Source organism: Prionailurus bengalensis, chromosome A1 (genome assembly GCF_016509475.1).
Source record: "Prionailurus bengalensis isolate Pbe53 chromosome A1, Fcat_Pben_1.1_paternal_pri, whole genome shotgun sequence".
In the NCBI taxonomy this organism is placed as follows: domain Eukaryota; kingdom Metazoa; phylum Chordata; class Mammalia; order Carnivora; family Felidae; genus Prionailurus; species Prionailurus bengalensis.
Genome location: NC_057343.1, coordinates 94,926,438 through 94,946,936, shown reverse-complemented (window position 1 = coordinate 94,946,936; position 20,499 = coordinate 94,926,438). Strand labels below are relative to the sequence as shown.

The window sequence follows — 20,499 nt, the reverse complement described above, 5'->3', positions numbered from 1 at the left end:
TCCAAAAAGACCGTTCCTCCTCTCAAAGCACTGTCACGAAGTACCTCCCCTCAGGGTCTTAAGAATTTCACACCCATTAGCTAGAACGCAGGCCTTTATTCCTCCTACACTGCAATATCCTTCTACCTTGCCTGATCTTTCTGTGAAAAAACGTGCATGCATATCTGTACTTCAGTTCAAAGGATGTGGTAAGGGAAGGCTGATAAGGCAGAATGGGCAAGGAAAGCCCATGTATAATTTATCCCAATGTAAGAGTTTTATGTGACCAGAGGCTGGAAGAAGACTGGCTCATCTGGGTAGACGACAACCCAGAATCACCTTGCTCAGCAGCAGCAGTGAAGAAATCCATAACCCACAAGTACAAAGACAATTCCAAGTGCTAACGACACAAAAGAATTCTTGGACTTTCTAAAAAAATTAGCAAAGATTTCCCTTTGGGATAAGAAATGGAAGGGATAAGTTCAATTTGTGAAAAAAGATATACACGGAGGAAAAAAATGCACGCAAATTATTAAAGTGCGATTTACATTAATGTTATTTTTAAACATTTTAACGACAGCCAGACATTAATATATTTGGTTATCTTAAGGCCACAAACATTCGACAAATCCACCAATAGCTTCAATGCATTCATTTTATGTTATTAATGTCTAAAAGGTACATATTTTTCGCTATTACGTTATGGGAGGAAATACAATAAACGTTAACAGTTAACTATGAATGGTGAAATCAAGGATGACCTCAGTGATCTTAACACTTAAATATTTTCCATGGAATCACAAAAAGGAGATATATTTAAAAATCAAAATAAGTAATTTAATAATCAACAACTTTACTAAAGAAACATAACACAACCACCCTATACAGAGCATTCCACTTTTCTGACAGGCAGAGGAATGCCCTATAATATTGTTTACAACCTTCTCATGAAAACTGAAAACCACTGTATTTTTTTTAATTTTTTTTAAAGTTTTTATTTTATTTTTTGAGAGACAGAGACAGAGCACTAGTTGGGGAGGGGCAGAGAGAGAGGGATACACAGTATTTGAAGCAGGCTCCAGGCTCTGAGCTGTCACCACAGAGCCCGATATAGGGCTTGAACCTATGAACTGTGAGATCATGACCTGAGCTGAATTCGGACACTTAACTGACTGAGCCACCCAGGCTCCCCTGAAAAATCACTGTAATTTTGAGCATTTTATTTCCTTCTTCTGAATTTTCAACAGATTTAATATTAATTTTTTAAAGGAAGATTTCAAGGATACTACCTACAAAAACGATGATATTAGAATTTGAATTTTTCAATGATACTTTGATATAAGGAATACCTTGAACTCAGATCTTTTATGGTACAGTGTTCAGAATCACATATTATCAATATGTGTTTCCCGATATTAACAACCTCAGAAGCAATGTAAAATTACAGGGAAAGAAATAATAGTATTTATTCAAAAGAAATAACGTCCACTAATCAAGTGGGAATAGTGACACTTGTTTGCCTACCCAACATCCACTCTTCTCTTACACGTGTCCAACAGAATACTCATTTCATTCATGTTTCTACCCTTATCCTCAGCTCCAAGGGTGGATCTTGATAGTATGAGCTGTTATTTATCTTGGGTGGAACTAACCAGACTGAAGGGGAAGACATACTCTAAGACTGCAGGAATAGATCACACTGTCCTTGTGGACTACACTGATTACCACTGATTTCAATGAGGAAACCAACCTTTGGGTATCAATTTTGTGAAGAGGCAAGACAGACAAAGAGAGAGAAACTGGATCTACGATGAAGTCATCAATTTGCCGAAACAAATAACTTTGGAATCTGTCTACTATTTTGCGCTTCCTATTATGTAACCTAACATGATTCTTTACAAGCAAATTTAAGTCAGGCTACATAAAACCCTAATTATATAGCCAAAGCATCCCAATTAATATGGAAAGAAATCAAGTCATTTGGAATTCTTTTCCGAATAAAAAGAGCTCCAATGGTATACATTATTATGTATTAACACCTTAATCCTTACAACCGTTGAAAATTATATTTTGATCATAAAAAGAAGTTTAACTATCCCATCTGCCACACTGTCTTAAGAGTCACTAAGGTATCGGTAAACATTGATGCATCTTTCTAAAAATTTAAAAAGGAGGGAGAGCCTGTGTGACTCAGTCCGGTTAAGCGTCTGACTCTTGATTTCAGCTCAGGTCACAATGTCACAAACCGCGAGATGCAGGCCTGCATCGGAATCCACACAACAGTGCAGAGCCTGCTTGGGATTCTCTCTCTCTCTCTCTCTCTCTCTCTCTCTCTGCCTGTACCGCACTCGTGCACGTGTGCTGACACACACCCTTGTGTGCTCTCAAAAATAAATAAATATTTTCTAAAAAATTTAAACAGAAAAATTTACACATACTTATAATTTTTACTTTTCATGTAAACCAATTCAACAAAGGAAAGAACAATCTTAGGTTCCTTCTAGGGCCTGCATTTAGTTGACAGACAATAATAATCAGATTTAGTTCATATGACAATTAAGGCAACTCACCTACACAACGGTTTGTAACTCAGTATGAACAGTGCATGCTCTACATGCACAATCTTTTGTATCTGCGGAAACAACCACTATAATTCATACAAAAAAAACCCCACTTTTACTTTACTTAAAGCGATATGTCAGGGTTTATTAATAACACAGGAATGAAAACCCAAGGGTTTTATTTGTTTGATGGCTATGTAAAAATATATCTGGCTTATGAACTATACATCCCATTAGTCATTTATAGTAATACACAAATACCGCCAGGCAAATATTAAAAGACTAAAGTTTATTGTTGCCAAGTTGCTGGGGCTAAACATCAATTAAAGAAACAATTAAACCAAGGAAAACGTTTGAACTTCTGCAGTCATAGCTCAAGGATACAGAGGGCAAAAACAAGAAATGATGACATTCTGAGTCCACCCTTGAATTCTTAATATGTGATTCCAGCAGAATGAATCAAAAACTTCAGTTTAGCAAAACAGGTGTGTGACTTCATATACATCAAACCTCACAGCACTGTGAAGGAACAATCAAATCTAAAAATCTACTACAGCAGGAAACGGAAGTCTGCACTACTAAAGGGTAAAGATGAACAAATAAATTGTTGTATCATGAGGAACGATAAACAGGGAATGGAAATTCAGTGCAGTAAGGGAAACTGGTTGGCAAATGGTTCAACAGTTTTCAAACTGCTCACTGCTAAACCCCTTTACTGTTGGACTCAAATCTCTGCATCTTATCAGGACCACACTCGTAGGTACTGCTTAATAAATTAAACTCAAAACTGTCAATCTTATTGAATATACACAGCTCAGAAACTTCTTCAACTTAAAACAGAAATAGTTGAAGTAACAGCTATTCCACCATTGCTTTTATCCTGAAGGCATGAATTCTTTTCGTTTGTTTTTTTTTAATGTTTATTTATTTTTGAGAGAGAGATACAGAGCGTGAGTGGGGAAGGGACAGGGAGAGAGGGAGACACAGAATCCAAAGCAGGCTCCGGACTCTGAGCTGTCAACACAGAGTCCAACGTAGGGCTCAAACTCCCGAACTGTGAGATCATGACCAGAGCCAAAGTCAGAGGCTTAAACGAGTCACCCAGGTGGCCCTGAAGGCATGAATTCTTAAAACCTCTAGTTAATGAAGGACAAAATGTTAAAAGTTGGAAGGAGCCCTAGGAAGTCACTTCTAATCCAGACTCCATATTAAGCTAGGAGAATCTAATGAATCCGTTAAACAAAGATTTTTGAGAACTTTCTATATTCAAAATTCAATGGTGATTGCTGGGGGTGACACAAATATATCTCAAACCTGATCCCTTCGCTCAAGGAACCTATAGGATGCCCCCAAGGAATTACAGTCTGTGAAACTAAATATTATACCATTAAGATAAAAATAAAATCCTAAAAACCACGCGGAGTCATCCAGCAAGATAAAAAAGGTTCAGGAAATGTTTAAGTGATGTTTGACTTAAATGGGGAACAAGAGATCAAGTCTGGACATCTGGCAATAGAAGAGAAGGACATTCCAGGCAGTGAGAAAAGAATAAACTCGGAAGCCCTACAAAAATACACCTTGTTTCCAAGGACTCTTTCCTTGCACAGTCTGCTTGGGCCACACCAGTTTTCCTGGTGTTCTGGATCTTCAAATAGGCATTCCATCCTCAGGGCCTTTGCATCTGCTGCTTCCGCTGCCAGGAATGATCTTTCCTCAGATACCCACAAGGCTGGCCTTCTTAACTCCTTCAAGGCTTTGCTCAAACATCACCCTCTCAGTGAGAAGTTCCACAACTACCCTATTTTAAACAGTCATCCTTGTGTTCCCTATCACCCCTATCACCCTTCCCTGCTTGATTTTTTCCACAGCACTTACTACCATCTGACACAGTATGTACTCTATGTATTGGCTTTGTCTGCCCCCTGCCAAAAGAGAAGTTGCTCATTTCCAGATTTTAAAACACCACCTGGACATGGTAGGCATGAAATGAATATATGCTGACAAACTGGCTAATGGAATAAACGCATAAAAAAGATGTCTGCCCTCAAACAGGTTATGATCTAGTAGAAGCAAATAATTATGTTACATCATTCTTTTCTTTTTTAATGTTTATTTTTGAGAGAGAGAGAGAGAGAGAGAGAGCGCGCACACAAGTGGGGGAGGGATAGAGACGGAGACACAGAATCCAAAGCAGGCTCCATCCAGGCTCTGAGCTGCCAGCACAGAGCCTGACACGGGCTCGAATCTGCTGACCGCGAGATCATGACCTGGGCTGAAGCCACACGCTTAACTGACTGAGCTGCCCAGGTGCCCCCATGCTACATTATTCTTGAAAGACAAAAACATAGTTGGCAGAACCCAATTTCTAAAAGACTGATGCACAGAAGCAGCTCCTGGCATCCCCACTTCTACATGTCCAGCGAGCGCTAGGCCCTTCTGTGCACACCTCTTAGCTCCCTTCCCCCAGTAACACTGTCACTAATGCAATGGCCAAAAATGGCACCAGAGTTGCCACTGCTGCCAGAAGTGTCTCTTCCCACATTAACCTTCACTGTTACCCCTAAGCAAAAGCAAAAAGTATTTCTGATCCATTTTTGGATCAGAGAAACATGTATTCTTGGATTTCCAAATTAAATACATTTTTCTGCAGATGCTTAAATACTGCACCACATGAGTGGTTACACTGACATTACGGATTTGCAAGAAACCTAACTGTTTTGAATAATGATTATTAAGTGTAAGTATGAAAAAACACATCTTTGATTTCTGTTTCTCTATTGCAACGTAGCTTTTCTATGCTGCAAATGGACAGCCAACGCAATATGGTTAAGAAAAAGATGGGTAACAATGTGAAGTTAAGGACATTTTTTTTTCCCCCAGTCAGAAGGATCGACTACCACTTTATTCTGGGTTAACAAACAATGTTGAGTTCGCGACTAGAGCACGAGTATTTGAATTATACTACACTAAAACCAAACAGGAAAAGGAGAAAATATTCTTTCTCGCTAGCAAAAGCAAAACCACTTAAGAAAATGAGGAATAAGCTCAAGATTTCTCACTTCGACTAACACCTCCACAGACTGCATTATCATTTTCAGCAAAGTGACATTTTCACATTTAATTTTTAACGGCAGCAATCCTTTCCATCTGGGCTTTATCTGCAGAGAAGTGTTAGCCTTGGCACAAGTTCAATCTTTAGTTGAAAGTCCATTTCTGACTATAAGCAAAGCGCCCCAATAGTTGTACCCCTACATTAATCCTTACCCTGACAGCTCAATGTTATGTTTTACCTGGGGGTGAATTTTGCCCCCAGATGGGCACATACGTCTGTAACCCTTCCTCAATCATTGATAAATTACTTATCCTTACTCCTTTAAAACCTCCTGCGTTTTCTTCAACAACATTTACACTTGTCAAAGAGTTTCAGGAATATGACTATTCCTCCTAAATGGGAGAAAAGCTACAAACGAGGGCAAATTCCCTTCGGCCGGGAACTGCCAGACCAGCAGGCTGACATCGTAACTTTCAGGTAGAGAGAGTCAACCGTTCTCAGCGGCCAAACGTCGCCGGTTATTGCAGGACCTAATTTACAGCCACTAGGGGAGAAGCCCGAGCGAAAGGTTAGGTCCTCACTTCTCTTCTCTTCTTTAATAAGGAGACACCTGAAAGTCACACCGGGCGGCCGTTGGCTGTATGGCAACACAAGGGAGAGACCGCACAGAGCGAGCGCCCGGCTGATCTCAGGAAGCCCAAGTTCCTGCGCGACCAGAGGATTACGGGGGGAAAACAGAAGCCTCTCTGTGCACAGGAGGAGAGAAAGAAGTCGACCAGGAAAGGCTGCGAGTCGGGGAGGTGGGGCTCGGCGCGCACCGAAGCCGCGGGCGGCAGGAAGGCCGGGGCTCCGCCGGGTGGGCTCGAGGGCACAGGTGGGCTGCGGCCGCCCCACCGCCGAGGGCCCGGCGCCGGGCAGTCCCCCGGGCCTCGCCCGCGCCGCCGGGGAGACACCCAGCCCACAGACGGGCGGAGGAGCCGCCTGGGCAGAGCCCCGTCGGAGCACGGGAGCGCGGAGGGAGGTGAGCACCTAGCTCACGCCCGGCGGGAAGCTGACAGCCCGGGAAGCGCGAGGCGGCCGGGGCGCGCGACGGGCCGAGGCGCGCCTGAGGGGGTCGCCCTGAGGGCGCTGCCAGCCGCCAACGACTCCCCCTCTCGCGGATCGGCGGCGGCGGGATACTCACGTAGGGCTGGTAGAACTTGGAGAGCCGCGGCTTCCCGTGGTTGTTGAAGATGAGGATCGCCTTGATCATGGCTGAGCCGGGCCGACCGGGTGGGCGCTGGGGGCCAGGGCGGGGGCGGGCGCGCGAGCCTCGCCTCGGGATCTCGCCGGCGATCCTTCCCCACCCGCCCCCTCCCGCACGCGCGCGCGCGCACTCCCGAGCCGCGGGGCGGGGTCTGGGCGGGGCCGGGGCGGGGCCGGCGTGAAGGGAAGCGGAAACATCTCCAGCCCCGAGCCCGCTTGTCGGACAGGCGCTTGCGCGCTTGGCGGGGCGCGGGTACGTGGTTCAGTGACTCCTTCCGGGGGCTGTTGCTGTGAGAAAACCGTAGTTGCGGTATTAGGAGTCAGGACTCTGCGACAGGTTCCACACAGAGGACCAACCGGCAACTCCAACTAGCCCCGTTGGGTTGGGTCGTCCCCGCCTACTCTGGCGTCTCCGTAGCGACGCCCTCGGCGTAAAGCCCGCCCACTGCACGCGCTGAGCCACCACTTCCGCCCTCGCCTTCCACTGAGCAAGATGGCTGAGGAGTCGGAGTCTGCGCTGCAGCTCCCTCCTTCAAGTACTACTGATGGCGAAGGACCTACGGAGGTCTCCCCAGAAACAGCCACTCCGGAGCCTCCTTCTTCCGCTGCAGTCTCCCCGGGAACAGAGGAACCTGCCGGCGACACCAAGAAAAAAAGTAATTTTGAGAGCAGTTTCTTTCTAGGCAGTGGCGGGAGGCTTAGAGTGCGTCCGACTAGGTCCCTGGCGGCCAATAAAGAAGCAAAATTTAAAGGAGGGCTGGTCCCAGGCGTGGCTTTTGACCTGTCAGGAGAGAGGAAGTGTAGTTTTCGGCTTTCGAGACCTTTGAGTCGAGTCCTTCTCTAGAAAGCCATGTCTGGACGCACCTTAGCAGTGTGGTACCGGTTCTTGGCTGCCACGGTACTTACTACACTGCCTTCGACTCTTCCTTTCAGTTGTCCAGACTGCGAGGTCGTTGAAGATGGGAGCCGAGTGGGATCTCGGTGGCTCCAGGCTTTTAGTATGTATGGGACCTAATTATTTGATTAACGACTTATGGTGATAGGAATGGACGGTGATAGGGATGGTCGGTAGCAAGCCTGGATTCGAATCCACGCCTTCCGGCCGGTTCGCTATATTTTGTACCAACGGCGCGCGAATTCACTCCTTGTACCAAAAAACTAAAATTTGATCAAGGATAAAGAATGTTCAAAGAAAATCAAAGGCATAAGCATCGCCTCCCCCGCCTCCCCCCCCCTCCAGCCCATTTTGGAACCTTTATAAGCGAGTCATTTCATTGCTTGAACCCTCAACCCTTCATTGCTTGAGAATTGGCTTGTCATTGTAAAATACGGAAAATCCTAACGAAATCACTTGTCCTCGAGCACTGTATGTAGAATTGCAGATGAAAAAGGACTTAAATCAGCAATTACGATTCGGATCGTTTGACCCTGGGCCTTAGACCGTTTTTCTCACTCCAGAATTTTAAATACGGGTATGGTATGTTTTCTACTTCCTGATCTCACAGCCTCTCAATAGAACTTCATTCAGTTGCTGTTGCTTTTGGAGAATTGACTCTCCCAGCACTGTCTCCCTTTTAAGTCAGATCGCCGTTACATTTGTGGAAAACTTGTTCTGTTATTTCCGCATGATACATTAGCAGAGAAACAGAAACCTAAGATTATTTGTGTAGATTACTGGTAGAATCTTTATTTCTAAAGAATTCCGTGGTTTTTATGGATTCTTGCTATTTTTTTTCCTTCATTTTTACTGTAAGCAGGAACAGACTTTTCAAAGGTTCTTTTGTTTTTTGGCTTTAACAACCTTAGTCAAAAGCTTACTACTTGATCCTGAAGATAGCTGAGTAAAACAGAGGCGAAAAAAAGCAATGGCTCACAACCCAGATATGGACTCGGGGTTATATGGCATGTTTTCTTTGGTCTACGTAGTTGGGTGGGTGGTTTTTGTTTTGTTTTGTTTTTCTTTAAACCACCTTTGGAAGATCCTGTTTTCATTTTCTGGCTCTTGGAAACATTGGAGTTTGCCTCTGTGATGTAAAACTTAGCTGCTAGCTGTTGAATTTCTACCCTGAAGTTGTCCTTTTTTTGAGGATCTCTTCTGGTGAAAGAAGCTTCAGTATTTCATATGATCCACTTTGTTTTAGTCTACAGAAGAATAAAGATTCTTGAAGCTCACCAAGGTTGTTTGTCCTTAGGAACTCATTAGGATGTCCTGGGAGAGCTTTTGAACATACCAATGTCCTGCTTTCAAAAGATTCTCATTTAATTGATATTAGATATCTGTATTCTTGTAAATGTTCTCCTAGTTGATTCTAATATATAGCTAGGGTTGAGAACTCTAGGCAAATCACATTTAGAATTTTAAAAAAGAAAAAGTTAAGGTATAACTACAATAAGTAACTTTCCCTTCTCTAGCTTCTTGCCCTCCCACTCTTGTTCCTTCAGCAGCATATGTAACTCACAATATTTTCTGCTTCACTTTACTGAAATTCCCAATTACAACTGAGTTATTGATAGTCCCCACGGAATTAGGGGAGGTGTGGAAGGTGAATCCACCAAAATCTTCTGTTACCTCCCAATTCATCCCTATTTAGGTAACTGAAGCCATAATTATTATATGGAAAAAGGAAGATAAACTTTATCAGGAAGATAAGTTGTATGTGTTCTGTGTTCTAGGTGTCTTCATTCCAGGGGTAAGCTTGAGAAATTGATTTCAGTGACCTGGTGGAAATCTCCATCCATTTTTAATACCAAAGAATGAGACAAGAAGGATGTAATAGAAGAGAGCTAACTTTAGGGGGCAGCAGTACACTACTTTGCTTCCAGTGTTACTTTTGATTGTAGATGTCTGGGTTTTGTTTGTGTTTTGTTTTTTTGTTGTAAGCAAAGTAACTTTAGGAAAAAGGTTCATAGTCTTTGCATTATTAGCACTGTTGTGTTTTGGATTATTGAAACGATTTCTCTCTCTGAAATTATCTAGTACCTTCGTTTTAATACTATTACTTTCCTTTATTAAGTTTATTGTGGAAAAGTTGGTGGTTACAAAAAGCACAAATCAAATCAAATGATCATCTATAATGTCACTACTGAGAAGTAGCATTTTGGTGCATATTTCACATTTACGTGAATATGTGTGATGGTTTTAATGAAATCAATATCCTGTTATACATGCTGTTTTATATTTAGTGCATTTTGATAAGTCATACTGTTAAATAAGCTTTTATGATATGTTTCTCTAATGGCTGCTTAATCCTAAGGTTCAGTAAGTATGAGCTGATATTGCTCTGAGTACTTTACACATATTAACTCATTTAATCCTGCCAACCTTATGAGGTAGATGATGATATCGTTTTACAAATGGAGAAACTGTGGCACAGAGAGATTAAAAAGCTTATCCATGGGGCGCCTGAGTGACTCAGTAGATTGAGCGTCTGACTCTTGATCTCAGCTCAGGTAATGATCTCACAGTTTGTGGGTTCAAGCCCTGTGTCAGGCTCTGTGTTGACAGTGTGGTGCCTGCCTTGGATTCTCTCTCTCCCTCTCAGTCTCTGCCCCTTCCCTGTGTGTTCTCTCTCTCTCACCTTCTCTCTCTCAAAATAAATAAATAAATAAAAGCTTATCCAGATATATATATACCTAGCAAGTAGCAGAGCCAGGATTTTGAATCCAAGGAGTTGACAATGTGTATACTTTACTATATTATTTAAATTTTATCAGAGAGTGTAATATCCTTTATTTAGCCAATCTCTTCTAAATATCCTTGCTACATATTTAGGTTTACCAGGGTTTTTTGTTTGTTTCTATAAAAATGAATTCTTCAGCAAAGGTGAAATCCTTCTAAGTGACTCTTTTCACATCTTATATTTTCTTAGATTAGATTCCTAGAAGTGTTGCTGAGTCAAAACATATCTTAAGCACTTTGATTTGTACTACCGTAATACTTTCCAGAAAAGGTATACGTACCATTTTGTTTTCCCAACAGTAAGAATGTCTACACAGTTACTGTAATTTTACTAGTTTGGTCGATGAAAAAGGCCGTGACATTATCATAAAGATTTTTTCGTATCTTTATTGACCAAATATTTACATTTATTCTCTTTGGAATTGCCCGTCATGTCCAAATACATTTTAAAGGTCAGTTTCATGGGGAAACCTTTGTGGGACTGTAGAATCACGGGAAAGAATCCACAAAAGTATGATGAAAAAGAATATCGCCTAACATTTCTATGTCTTGGACATCCCTCCAGTATCATAAATACACAAATGTGTGTAGATTAAAGGTTTAAGTTTTCTGAAGTCTTTTATATCACATTCTCTTTGGATGCTCAGTATAATTGCCAGTATTTTTTTTTCTTTGACAGTTGATGTCCTCTTGAAGGCTGTGGGAGACACCCCTATAATGAAAACAAAGAAGTGGGCTGTAGAGCGAACCCGAACCATTCAAGGACTCATTGACTTCATCAAAAAATTCCTTAAGCTTGTGGCCTCTGAACAGTTGGTATGAAAGCAACAGTGATCATTTGCCTACATAAATTCACATTAGTTCCTAGGCAACCACAAATAATTGTTGTATACTAAGATGTTGGTGGAATTTCTGTACTTTATTAAATTCTCTGGGGAACCCCAAAATGAAATGAATTTTAGATTTGCTTTTACATTGTGAACCACTTTTGTACCTACTATATTGGTGGGTTTTCTCAGTCACTGAATGCCCATGCAGAAAGATCTCTCATAGAACATTAGTACAGAAAAATTCTGGGTTTGTTTTTTTTTAATTTGTTTTGTTATCAATGTTCCTTTCTTCCCAGTATTCTTGAGGTAAGCAATATATTTTTGCCACATATCATCGAAGAACTAAGAGAGATACCTATTTCATAATACAGTACTTTGTGGTAGTATTTGTAAGGATTAATATTTTAAATGCCACTGGTTTTTAACTTAGTATTTGACTACAGAAATTTAAATGTCTCCAGGCATCTGGTATTTTTTTGTCACATAGTAGTGTATAAGATCCCTTTATCTGCATATCACAATCTTAGTATTAATACAGATAGTGTATGAGTGGATAGGTAATTTGAAGAATCACTAAGTATTTTTAAAATACAAATTAAGAGTTTGTATGTATTAGTGTTGGGGAGGGATAGAGTTGCTTATAAACTTAGGAGTGAGAATGCGTAAGATGAGTGAATTAATTTACTAAAGTGGAATGTGTTGGAATATATTTCTGCCATTAAAGAGGAAGAAACAGATCTAAGAGTTTGGCTAGAAGTGGCTCTCATGAAAGGTTTATAGGCACAAAAGTAAGTGCAAGGTAGGTCAATCACTAGAAGTTATTTGAGACAGGAATAGCATAAAACCAAGGATTCTTCCAGAGGAAGTTGCCTTTGTGACCAATGAGAGTGCATAAAGCATCTGTTTTATAAGAACGCCATATGGAATTTAATTAAATAAGTGCCAGAGATGGGCACAAGATTATAGTGTCATCCACATGCATATGGTAGCAGAGGACCTTGCCTAGACTCCAAGTCTAAATGGAAAAATTAGGGGAATGAGGACCTAATACATAAAAGAAATGAGCAGAGGCTGTCTCTACTAAGGGTGCAGCCTGAAGGGATGGTGAAATAGAAACCCAGAGGAGTACCAAATAAGGCATTACTATTAGAAATTAATGAATACAAAATGAAATGGTGCTGTGTTCTATGTTAATGTTAGACTCTTGACTCTTTGTATTGCCTATATCCAGTAATCTGAAAGGACCTGATAGATATCAGTATGTATTAGGTTGAACCACATAAAATTGTCATCAGTCAACCACTGTAACATGTAAAAATAGCAGTTTCATATGGTTCGACTTTAAACCTTTGTAGTGAATCTGATTAGTTCTTCCCATTTCAGCAGTAGGAAAAAAAAAAGTAGAATCATTTTGTCACTTTCCTCAATTAAAGTAGAACTCACATCTGACTTTCATCCGGGTGTACCCCACATTATTTTAAGTAAAATGGATGTTATTTTAAGCAAAGTGGTGTCAGAGGTGTCATCAAGTTTCCGAATTCCCACAAAAACAGAGTCGACCAGATACCAAAACCAAAAAACGTTGATCAGTATTTATAACAAAATTGGATGACGCACCTGGGTGGCTTAGTCGGTTAAGCTTCCAACTTCAGCTCAGGTCTGTCCCTCCCTGACTCATGCTCTGCCTGCCTCTCTCTCTCAAAAATAAACAAACAGTAAAAAAAAAAAAAAAAAAAAAAAATTGGGGACGCTTAGGTGGCTTAGTTGGTTGAGCATCTGACTTTGGCTCAGGTCTTGATCTCACGGTTCGTGAGTTCGAACCCCATGTCAGGCTCCGTGCTGACAGCTTAGAGCCTAGACCCTGCTTCGGATTCTGTGTCTCCCTCTCTTTCTGCCCTTCCCCCATTCATGCTCGCTCGCTCTCTCAAAAATAAATAAAAACATTTTTAAACATTAAAAAAAAAAACAGGATGACAGAGTATCCTTATGAACCCTAAAATGCATGGTATCAGCAAATATGCCGGGAGAAGCATGGAAGCAACAGATTGGTATCTGACAGCACTGGGAAAAGGAGAACCTGAAAATAGCCAACAAGTATTCCCTGGAAAGTGGAGCAGGTCAGTTTAAGAATGGTAGCTGAACCTGAGAGGGTCCTCTCCAGTAGCAGGTGATTACATATGTATCAGTGCTAAGGAGGACTGAAGAGGCTGGAACAGTCTAGCTCCAAAGAGCTGTCAAAACAGACTCAGTGGGGCTCCTCTACTGAGAAAGAGCTTCTGGAAGTGAAACAAAATTGAGCAGGGTAACAACCTGAGAGAAGAGAGAAAGACCAGATCAAAGTGGAGAGGAACAGTGGAAAGCTCAAAGTTGAAGAAAACAAATTATATATAAAAGTAAGCAATAGAGAAGTACAAAGCTCAAGTCCCATACAATGTTACAAGAAAATAATGACATTCCTGAAGACCAAGGCTTGCCAGAAAGATGTGCCTGTGATAGAAGTCAATAACTAACTTATTTCAAAACGAGCTAAAAGACATTAAGAAAACCATAATCAGCATCAGTAAAACTCAAGTGAAGTGACAGAGCTAAGGAAAAGATTTATAAAGAAAAGTTATTTCAGAAATGGAGATTTAAGTAGAAGAAACATAAAAGCAAATAACAGATAATGCTTTAGGAAAAGTAGAAGGCAAAAACCAATTTTTTAAACAAAGAAAAAAAATGGAAGGTAGAAAAGATTTCAGAAAAGGTGGCAAGGGCACCTAGGTGGTTCAGTCAGTTGAGGGTCTCGTGGTTCATGAGTTTGAGCCCCGCATCAGGTTCTGTGCTGACAGCTCAGAGCCTGGGGCCTGCTTCAGATTTTGTGTCTCCCTCTCTCCCCCTCCCCTACTTGCGTTCTCTCTCTCTCTCTCTCTCTCTCAAACATAAAAAAAAATTAAATAAGAAAAGGTGGCAAATGGTGAGTATGAGCAAAGGAGAGTGAACATATGGTTAACAGGGGTCCCTGAGAAAACAAAGCAAAGGAACAAAACAAATAATTTAAAACTATAAATCAAAACAATAATTTGAAACCATAAATTTTTTTATTAATGTTTTTACTTATTTTTGAGAGAGAGAGAGCACGAGCAAGGTAGGGACAGAGAGAGAGGGAGAAACAGAATCCAAAGCAGCCTTCAGGCTTGAACTGTTGGCACAGAGCCTGACACTGGGCCTGAACCCATGAGACCATGACCTGAGCCGAAGTCAGACACTTAATTGAGTGAGCCACCCAGGTGCCCCAAGGAAAATGTCTTAAAAAGATTTGAGGGGCGCCTGGGTGGCGCAGTCGGTTAAGCGTCCGACTTCAGCCAGGTCACGATCTCGCTGTCTGTGAGTTCGAGCCCCGCGTCAGGCTCTGGGCTGATGGCTCAGAGCCTGGAGCCTGTTTCCGATTCTGTGTCTCCCTCTCTCTCTGCCCCTCCCCCGTTCATGCTCTGTCTCTCTCTGTCCCAAAAATAAATAAACATTGAAAAAAAAAAATTAAAAAAAAAAAAAAAAAGATTTGAAACTACATAGTGAAAAAGTGCCTGAGAATATCAACAAAGAATAACAAGTACCCAAGAAACATTCTGGTAAGATTGTACTACACTTGAAACTAAAAGAAAAAACTCCTTTGCACATACAGGGGAGAAAAAGAGGACATGACTTTGAAAGAAAGTTAGTTTATCATCAAGCTTTGACAGCAAAGTTACAAAGAAAGAAAATGGGAGATGAGGATTTTATATGCAACAAAACTGACTTTTAATAGGCACAAACTATTAGCAATGTGCAAGAATTTGGAATTGTCCCCATGAACCCTTCCTGCGGAAGCTACTAGAAAAAAAACTTCATAACAATGAAAGACTAGTGATTTAAAAACAAAATCAATTTTTAACCTTCCCAGGGCATCTGGCCAGCTTAGTCAGTTGAGCATCTGATTCTTGATTTCAGCTCAGGTCATGACCCCAGGCCCTGCATCACACTCTGTGCTGGGTATGGAGCCTGCTTGGGATTCTCTCTCTCTGTCCCTCTGCCCCCCTCCTCTGTGTGCTCACGTGCGCTCTCTCTCTCTCTCTCTCTCTCTCTCAAATAAAATAAATACAATCTTAAATGTTTCTTGAAAAAAAATGTATCTTCTGAAGATGTAGCATTTAACAAAAGATTGCATTTTAAGTTTTGTTTTTTTTTTTTAATGTTTGTTTATTTTTGAGAGAGAGACAGAGACAGAGTGCAAGCAGGGGAGGAGCAGAGAGAGAGGGAGACACAGAATCCAAAGCAGGCTCCAGGCTCCAAGCTGTGAGCACGGAGCCTGATGCAGAGCTCTAACTCATGAACTGCGAGATCATGACCGGAGCCAAAGTCGGATGCTTAACCAACTGAGCCACCCAGGTGCCCCCAAAAGATTGCATTTTTCACATTTTACTTCTGTGGAATTTTTTTAAGTTTATTTATTTTGAGAGAGAGAGTGCACAAGCCAGGGTTAGGGGTAGAGAGAGAAGGAGAGAGATAGAATCCCAAGCAGGCTCTGTGCTGTCAGCACAGTATGTGTATGTGTATGTGTATATGTATATGTATATGTACCAGGCACTGATAGGTGATGTGTCTTATCTCATTTTATCTTTTCCAACAGTCCCATGAAGCACAAGTACTGTTATTTTCCACATTTGCAGATAAAGGTTGTCTCACAGGGTGAGAAAGGTTATTTGTATTTGGAGCCAAGATTCAAACCTAGATCCATCTCTGTAGAGCCTCTGTTCTTAGTTACCACACTGTATTGCCTAAGGGAGAAATGGAAGGAACATTTATTCTTGCTATAGCTGGTGATCCACATAGGATCTGATGTTTGGTTGTCTTTTTTTTTTCCAGTTAAGACTATGCTAAGCCCAGGAAATTTTAGTCTTCAAGTTTGATTACAAAGGAAAATTGAATATGTTACCTGCAAATAATGTTGTTTGTTTTCTAAAAAGAAAATTATCAAAACCCACTTTGACACCGAGGCCTTTTGTTTCAGTTATCTTCAGAAATGTTTTAAGTACTAGAAATGTTTTAGTAAGAACAGACCACTGAAGCATTGAACAGTGAATCCTTTAAAGAACAGGCTGTAAGGATACTAGGTTTCAGTTACGTTACTTTTTTTTAATCTCATATGGCTGGAAGTGTGACTTAACAGTAGTGGTACTCCACTGATGTTCAGTACTTTTGAGAGTCTTCAAAGGTGATAAAGGTAAAAAAAAAAAAAAAATGTTTTTAAGTCCAAACATGTGTGGCATTTATACTCCCATCCCAAAATGCACAAAGTAGCTCAAATACTAGATTTCTTCATTTGGGGCTGTATCTGTGTGGAATTTCCTTAGGAGAAAGCCTGTCTTTAATTATGAGTAAATGGGAAAATTTATATTTCCAGCAATTCCTTGAATAAACCTTCAAATGCTATTTGTAAAGACAGTATTTAAAAGTTTCTCGGTTATAAAAAGTTGGGAGCCACTGTTGTAGGACCAGAAATTTTGTTATGTGTGTTCACCCAGAGGAAAGAGGTGATTGATCTTTATAAAGCTTTCATTGGGTTGACTAACTTATTAGTATTAGAAGGAGTTTAAGGAAGCTTTTTTCACTTGTGAAGACACCTTGAAATAGCTGATTGATTGGAGCACAGAAAAGTATAGATTAATCAGGATACCACTGAACATGAGTCACCTTTTTTCTTCTCTCTTGCAGTTTATTTATGTGAATCAGTCCTTTGCTCCCTCCCCAGACCAGGAGGTTGGAACCCTCTATGAGGTAAAACATCAGTGCTTTGTTTTCTTTCTTTCTTTTTTCTTTAATAATTTTTTAATCCTTTTTTTAAAGCATGGCATATATATTTTTTTACTTTTTGCATGTCTTTATTTATTTTTGAGAGAAAGAGACAGAGACAGAGTACTAGCAAGGGAGGGGCAGAGAGAGAGGGAGACACAGACTCTGAAGCAGACTCCAGGCTCTGAGCTGTCAGCACAGAGCCTGACGTGGGGCTTGAACTCATGAACTCCGAGATCATGACCTGAGCTGAAGTCAGGTTTAACCAACTGAGCCACCCAGGCACCCCTTAATTTTTTTTTTAATGTTTATTTATTTTTGAGACAGAGAGAGACAGAGCATGAACGGGGGAGGGTCAGAGAGAGGAAGACACAGAATCCGAAACAGGCTCCAGGCTCTGAGCTGTCAGCCCAGAGCCCGACGCGGGGCTCGAACTCACGGACCCGCGAGATCATGACCTGAGCCGAAGTCGGACGCTTAACTGACTGAGCCACTCAGGCGCCCCTGATAATTTTTTTTTAAGTTTGTTTATTTTTAAGAGGGAGCACACGTGGGCCTGTGCGCTTGTGCACGGGGACAGGGGCAAAGAGCGAGGGGGACAGAGGATCTGAAGCAGGCTCTGCACTGACAGCACGGAGCCTGAGAACTCAGCACTGTGAGATCATGACCTGAGCTGAAGGCAGATACCTAACCGACTGGGCCTACCAGGCGCCCCAGCGCTTTGTTTTCTTGATGGAGTCTGCACATCTGTATATATTATGTGATCATTAACTGACAACATTTGAAGAGATGATAGGCCATTCTTAGTCGGTGTGAAAGGAGAGATTACTTTGAACATAGTTGGATCTCAAATTATAGTGATGGGGGAATTAGGAAACGCATAATACAAACAGAAGATGACTGTGAAGTACAGTAAATCCAGATCTGCCTCCCGAGACACTGAAAAGGAAGACAACCCAAGAATGACTTTCTTATCCCACATTCTTACGGGGGTTACTGGTCCTAATCACTCAAGTGTGCATACTAACACCACTACTGGAAAACAGTACATACCTTATAGTCAGAGATGGGACAAGGTACTATGCAAGCCCAGCCATGCCTAAAATACTAGGTTTTATTAAATATTTATGATTACTGATATGTGTCTGAGAGTAACCTGGACCTATGGAAAGAAATAGTCTTATAGATAACTTACGTGTATGAGGAGATTTATAATACATGTAACTTTTTTCTTAGTTTTATCCAGGAATATCAAAAATGAGTTTAATTTACTGCCTTGTTTTTTTTTTCTTTTTTTTTGTAGTGTTTTGGCAGTGATGGTAAACTGGTCCTACATTACTGCAAATCTCAGGCCTGGGGATGAAGTACAGAGAAAAAGATCTTGCTACCCAAATGAATCTTCACAAAGGAAACAGCCTTGGAAAAAGTTTTGATACTTGTGACAAGAGACTTGTGTATGTGATCTAGTTAGCATGTATCTACCATGACTTCTGTTTATGCCTAAGGAAATCCATAGAGTAGATGGGCTCACAAAAATGTGATTTGTATTAATACACAAATCATCATAGGAGATTGACTTTAGAGTATACCCATTACTACAGCTCTTGCTCCAAATCTGCCTCCAGTGTGTTGAAAAGGAGACTAAGACTGTAGAAAGCTTCTTCGTTACCAGTTCTCAGTGACTGAAATTGTTTACTTGTCGAATGAACACTCTGCTGATTTTTTCCACTGTAAAAGGCAGTTTACTAAGGGATTCTTTTTGTGTGCATTCAGGGAAGTTCAGTTTGAGGTATGGGTTATACCTTTTCTCATGTGCATTTAGACCTACCGTGTTAGGAAGTAGGAACAGAGACTGGCTGGCTTTATATCTCACATGGTCCAGTAGGTGGCAGCCTAGCTGGCAGAAAGATTTCAGCAGTTTGGTTTTACATTTTTTCCGGATGATAATGGAGGGAAAAAGCGTCTCCTGCTACTTTGTAGCAAACATCTAGCCAAGAGAGCAGGCATGTTGACACACTGGAAGGCTGCTTTAGAGAATGTGCGTGGTTTACAATTATTTTAGTGGGAAACGGAAGGAATTTTACACATTCTGGACAACTGAGTCATACAGCACTTCAGTCCTATCATTTAAGGAGTGTGAGTCCTAATGGTTGTAATTGTGGTTGTCATTTTATGTCTTATTTTTACAATGTCAAAAGCATTTAATGAGTAAAGCCAGGAACATCTTTGAGTTTTTTATAATCCATTTTCTACCCTGAAAATGCTCAAAGAATAATGGATAGCCTTAGGTTTTTTGTGTATTTCATTCTATGACTAAAAGTACCATTTTTCCTGATGCTGTAAGACTGGTAATTCTTACAGGTGAGATTCTGTGTTTTATCATTCTGTACTATAATGGTAATGCAGCATTTCAAAAAAGCATTCCAATAAATGGATTGGAATGTTCAAACAGGAGCTAATACATGGATGAGAATTCTGAGTGTTTATTTTCAAAAGTAATTATGATTTTGTCAAAAGACTTTGAACTACACTTCTGTCCCTTAAATCCCACAATGTACTTTATGGTTAATGATCTGCCATGTGTTAGCATCAGGGTATGCTAAGGAACAATTCAGTTTACAGTGATGCAATCACTCTTCGGTACTCATTTTTCTGCCCAAGAATGAATTCTTAAGTCTCCTTATACTGATGTCCCTGTGTACTAAATTAATATAGCTAGGAGTTAGCTCTGGAATAATACAGGGTGAATTATGCAAATTTATCTTGTAAGACTGGGGAAGAAATTTATATATATGTTGAAAGCTGGGAAGGGTATCATTTTTGAGTCAAATAAGTTGGATATGGAAAAGATCTATTCTCTAGCTTTATCCACTTATAGTTACTGAAGGGTGTGGATATATTTATTTATATGCGTGTATGTAGCAAAAATGTGTTTAAATTACATTAAATTTGCCATTGAGGTTTCGATAGAATATTTACTACCTCAGCATTGAAAACTGCTTGAGTTTGACTTTGTGACATCAACTTAATTATTCTTTTTTGATCTAAATAACAATTAAATCTAAGGTTAGCTAAATATACATACCTTATTTGTTTTCATCCCTAATAACCTTGAAAGTATATGGGGCTTTACATATTTTTCAAACCATATTTACATTATTATCTCTTAAATCCTTGCCCAAAGGATTTAGTCATTCTTTGCTAACTTTGCAACAGTTAACCTTTAAGCCTGGATCTCATAAGCTATTGAGTGGCTAGAAACTAAAACACACTTCACAAGTATTTTTACAATTATCTAGTTTAAACTGCCTTAATTGTAACTGAGTCTGGGGCGGGGAGCACCAA

General features: G+C 40.6%; 2 protein-coding genes across 8 annotated transcripts in view; one reads left to right on the top strand and one right to left on the bottom strand.

The window, feature by feature from the left end:
• AP3S1 (adaptor related protein complex 3 subunit sigma 1) overlaps positions 1-6,990 on the bottom strand; it is a 73,637-nt gene extending 66,647 nt beyond the window's left edge. The window contains exon 1 of one of the 5 annotated variants that reach the window (XR_006294576.1): positions 6,776-6,966. Coding sequence is in view for 4 of the 5 variants with exons in the window: in XM_043560697.1 (XP_043416632.1) it covers positions 6,776-6,844 (69 nt within the window). In the remaining variant the exon portion in view is untranslated. Of the gene's footprint in view, positions 1-6,775 lie in introns of all 5 variants that reach the window. The other 4 variants (XM_043560697.1, XM_043563481.1, XM_043561464.1 and 1 more) reach the window with 4 other exon arrangements.
• Positions 6,991-7,044: 54 nt separating this feature from the next.
• On the top strand, positions 7,045-20,230 carry ATG12 (autophagy related 12). Of its 3 annotated transcripts, none has more exons than XM_043564667.1 (4): positions 7,045-7,493; positions 11,196-11,332; positions 17,077-17,139; positions 18,458-20,230. In XM_043564667.1, exons 1-4 carry the CDS (start codon positions 7,331-7,333, stop codon positions 18,515-18,517), a joined length of 423 nt encoding a protein of 140 aa, XP_043420602.1. In that variant the 5' UTR covers positions 7,045-7,330; the 3' UTR covers positions 18,518-20,230. The 3 variants fall into 3 exon arrangements, with proteins under 3 accessions (XP_043420602.1, XP_043422022.1, XP_043421232.1); XM_043565297.1 differs by lacking the exon at positions 7,045-7,493 and adding an exon at positions 7,558-7,835; XM_043566087.1 differs by lacking the exons at positions 11,196-11,332; positions 18,458-20,230 and having other exon boundaries at positions 7,078-7,493; positions 17,077-17,138.
• The last annotated feature ends 269 nt before the right edge of the window (positions 20,231-20,499 follow it).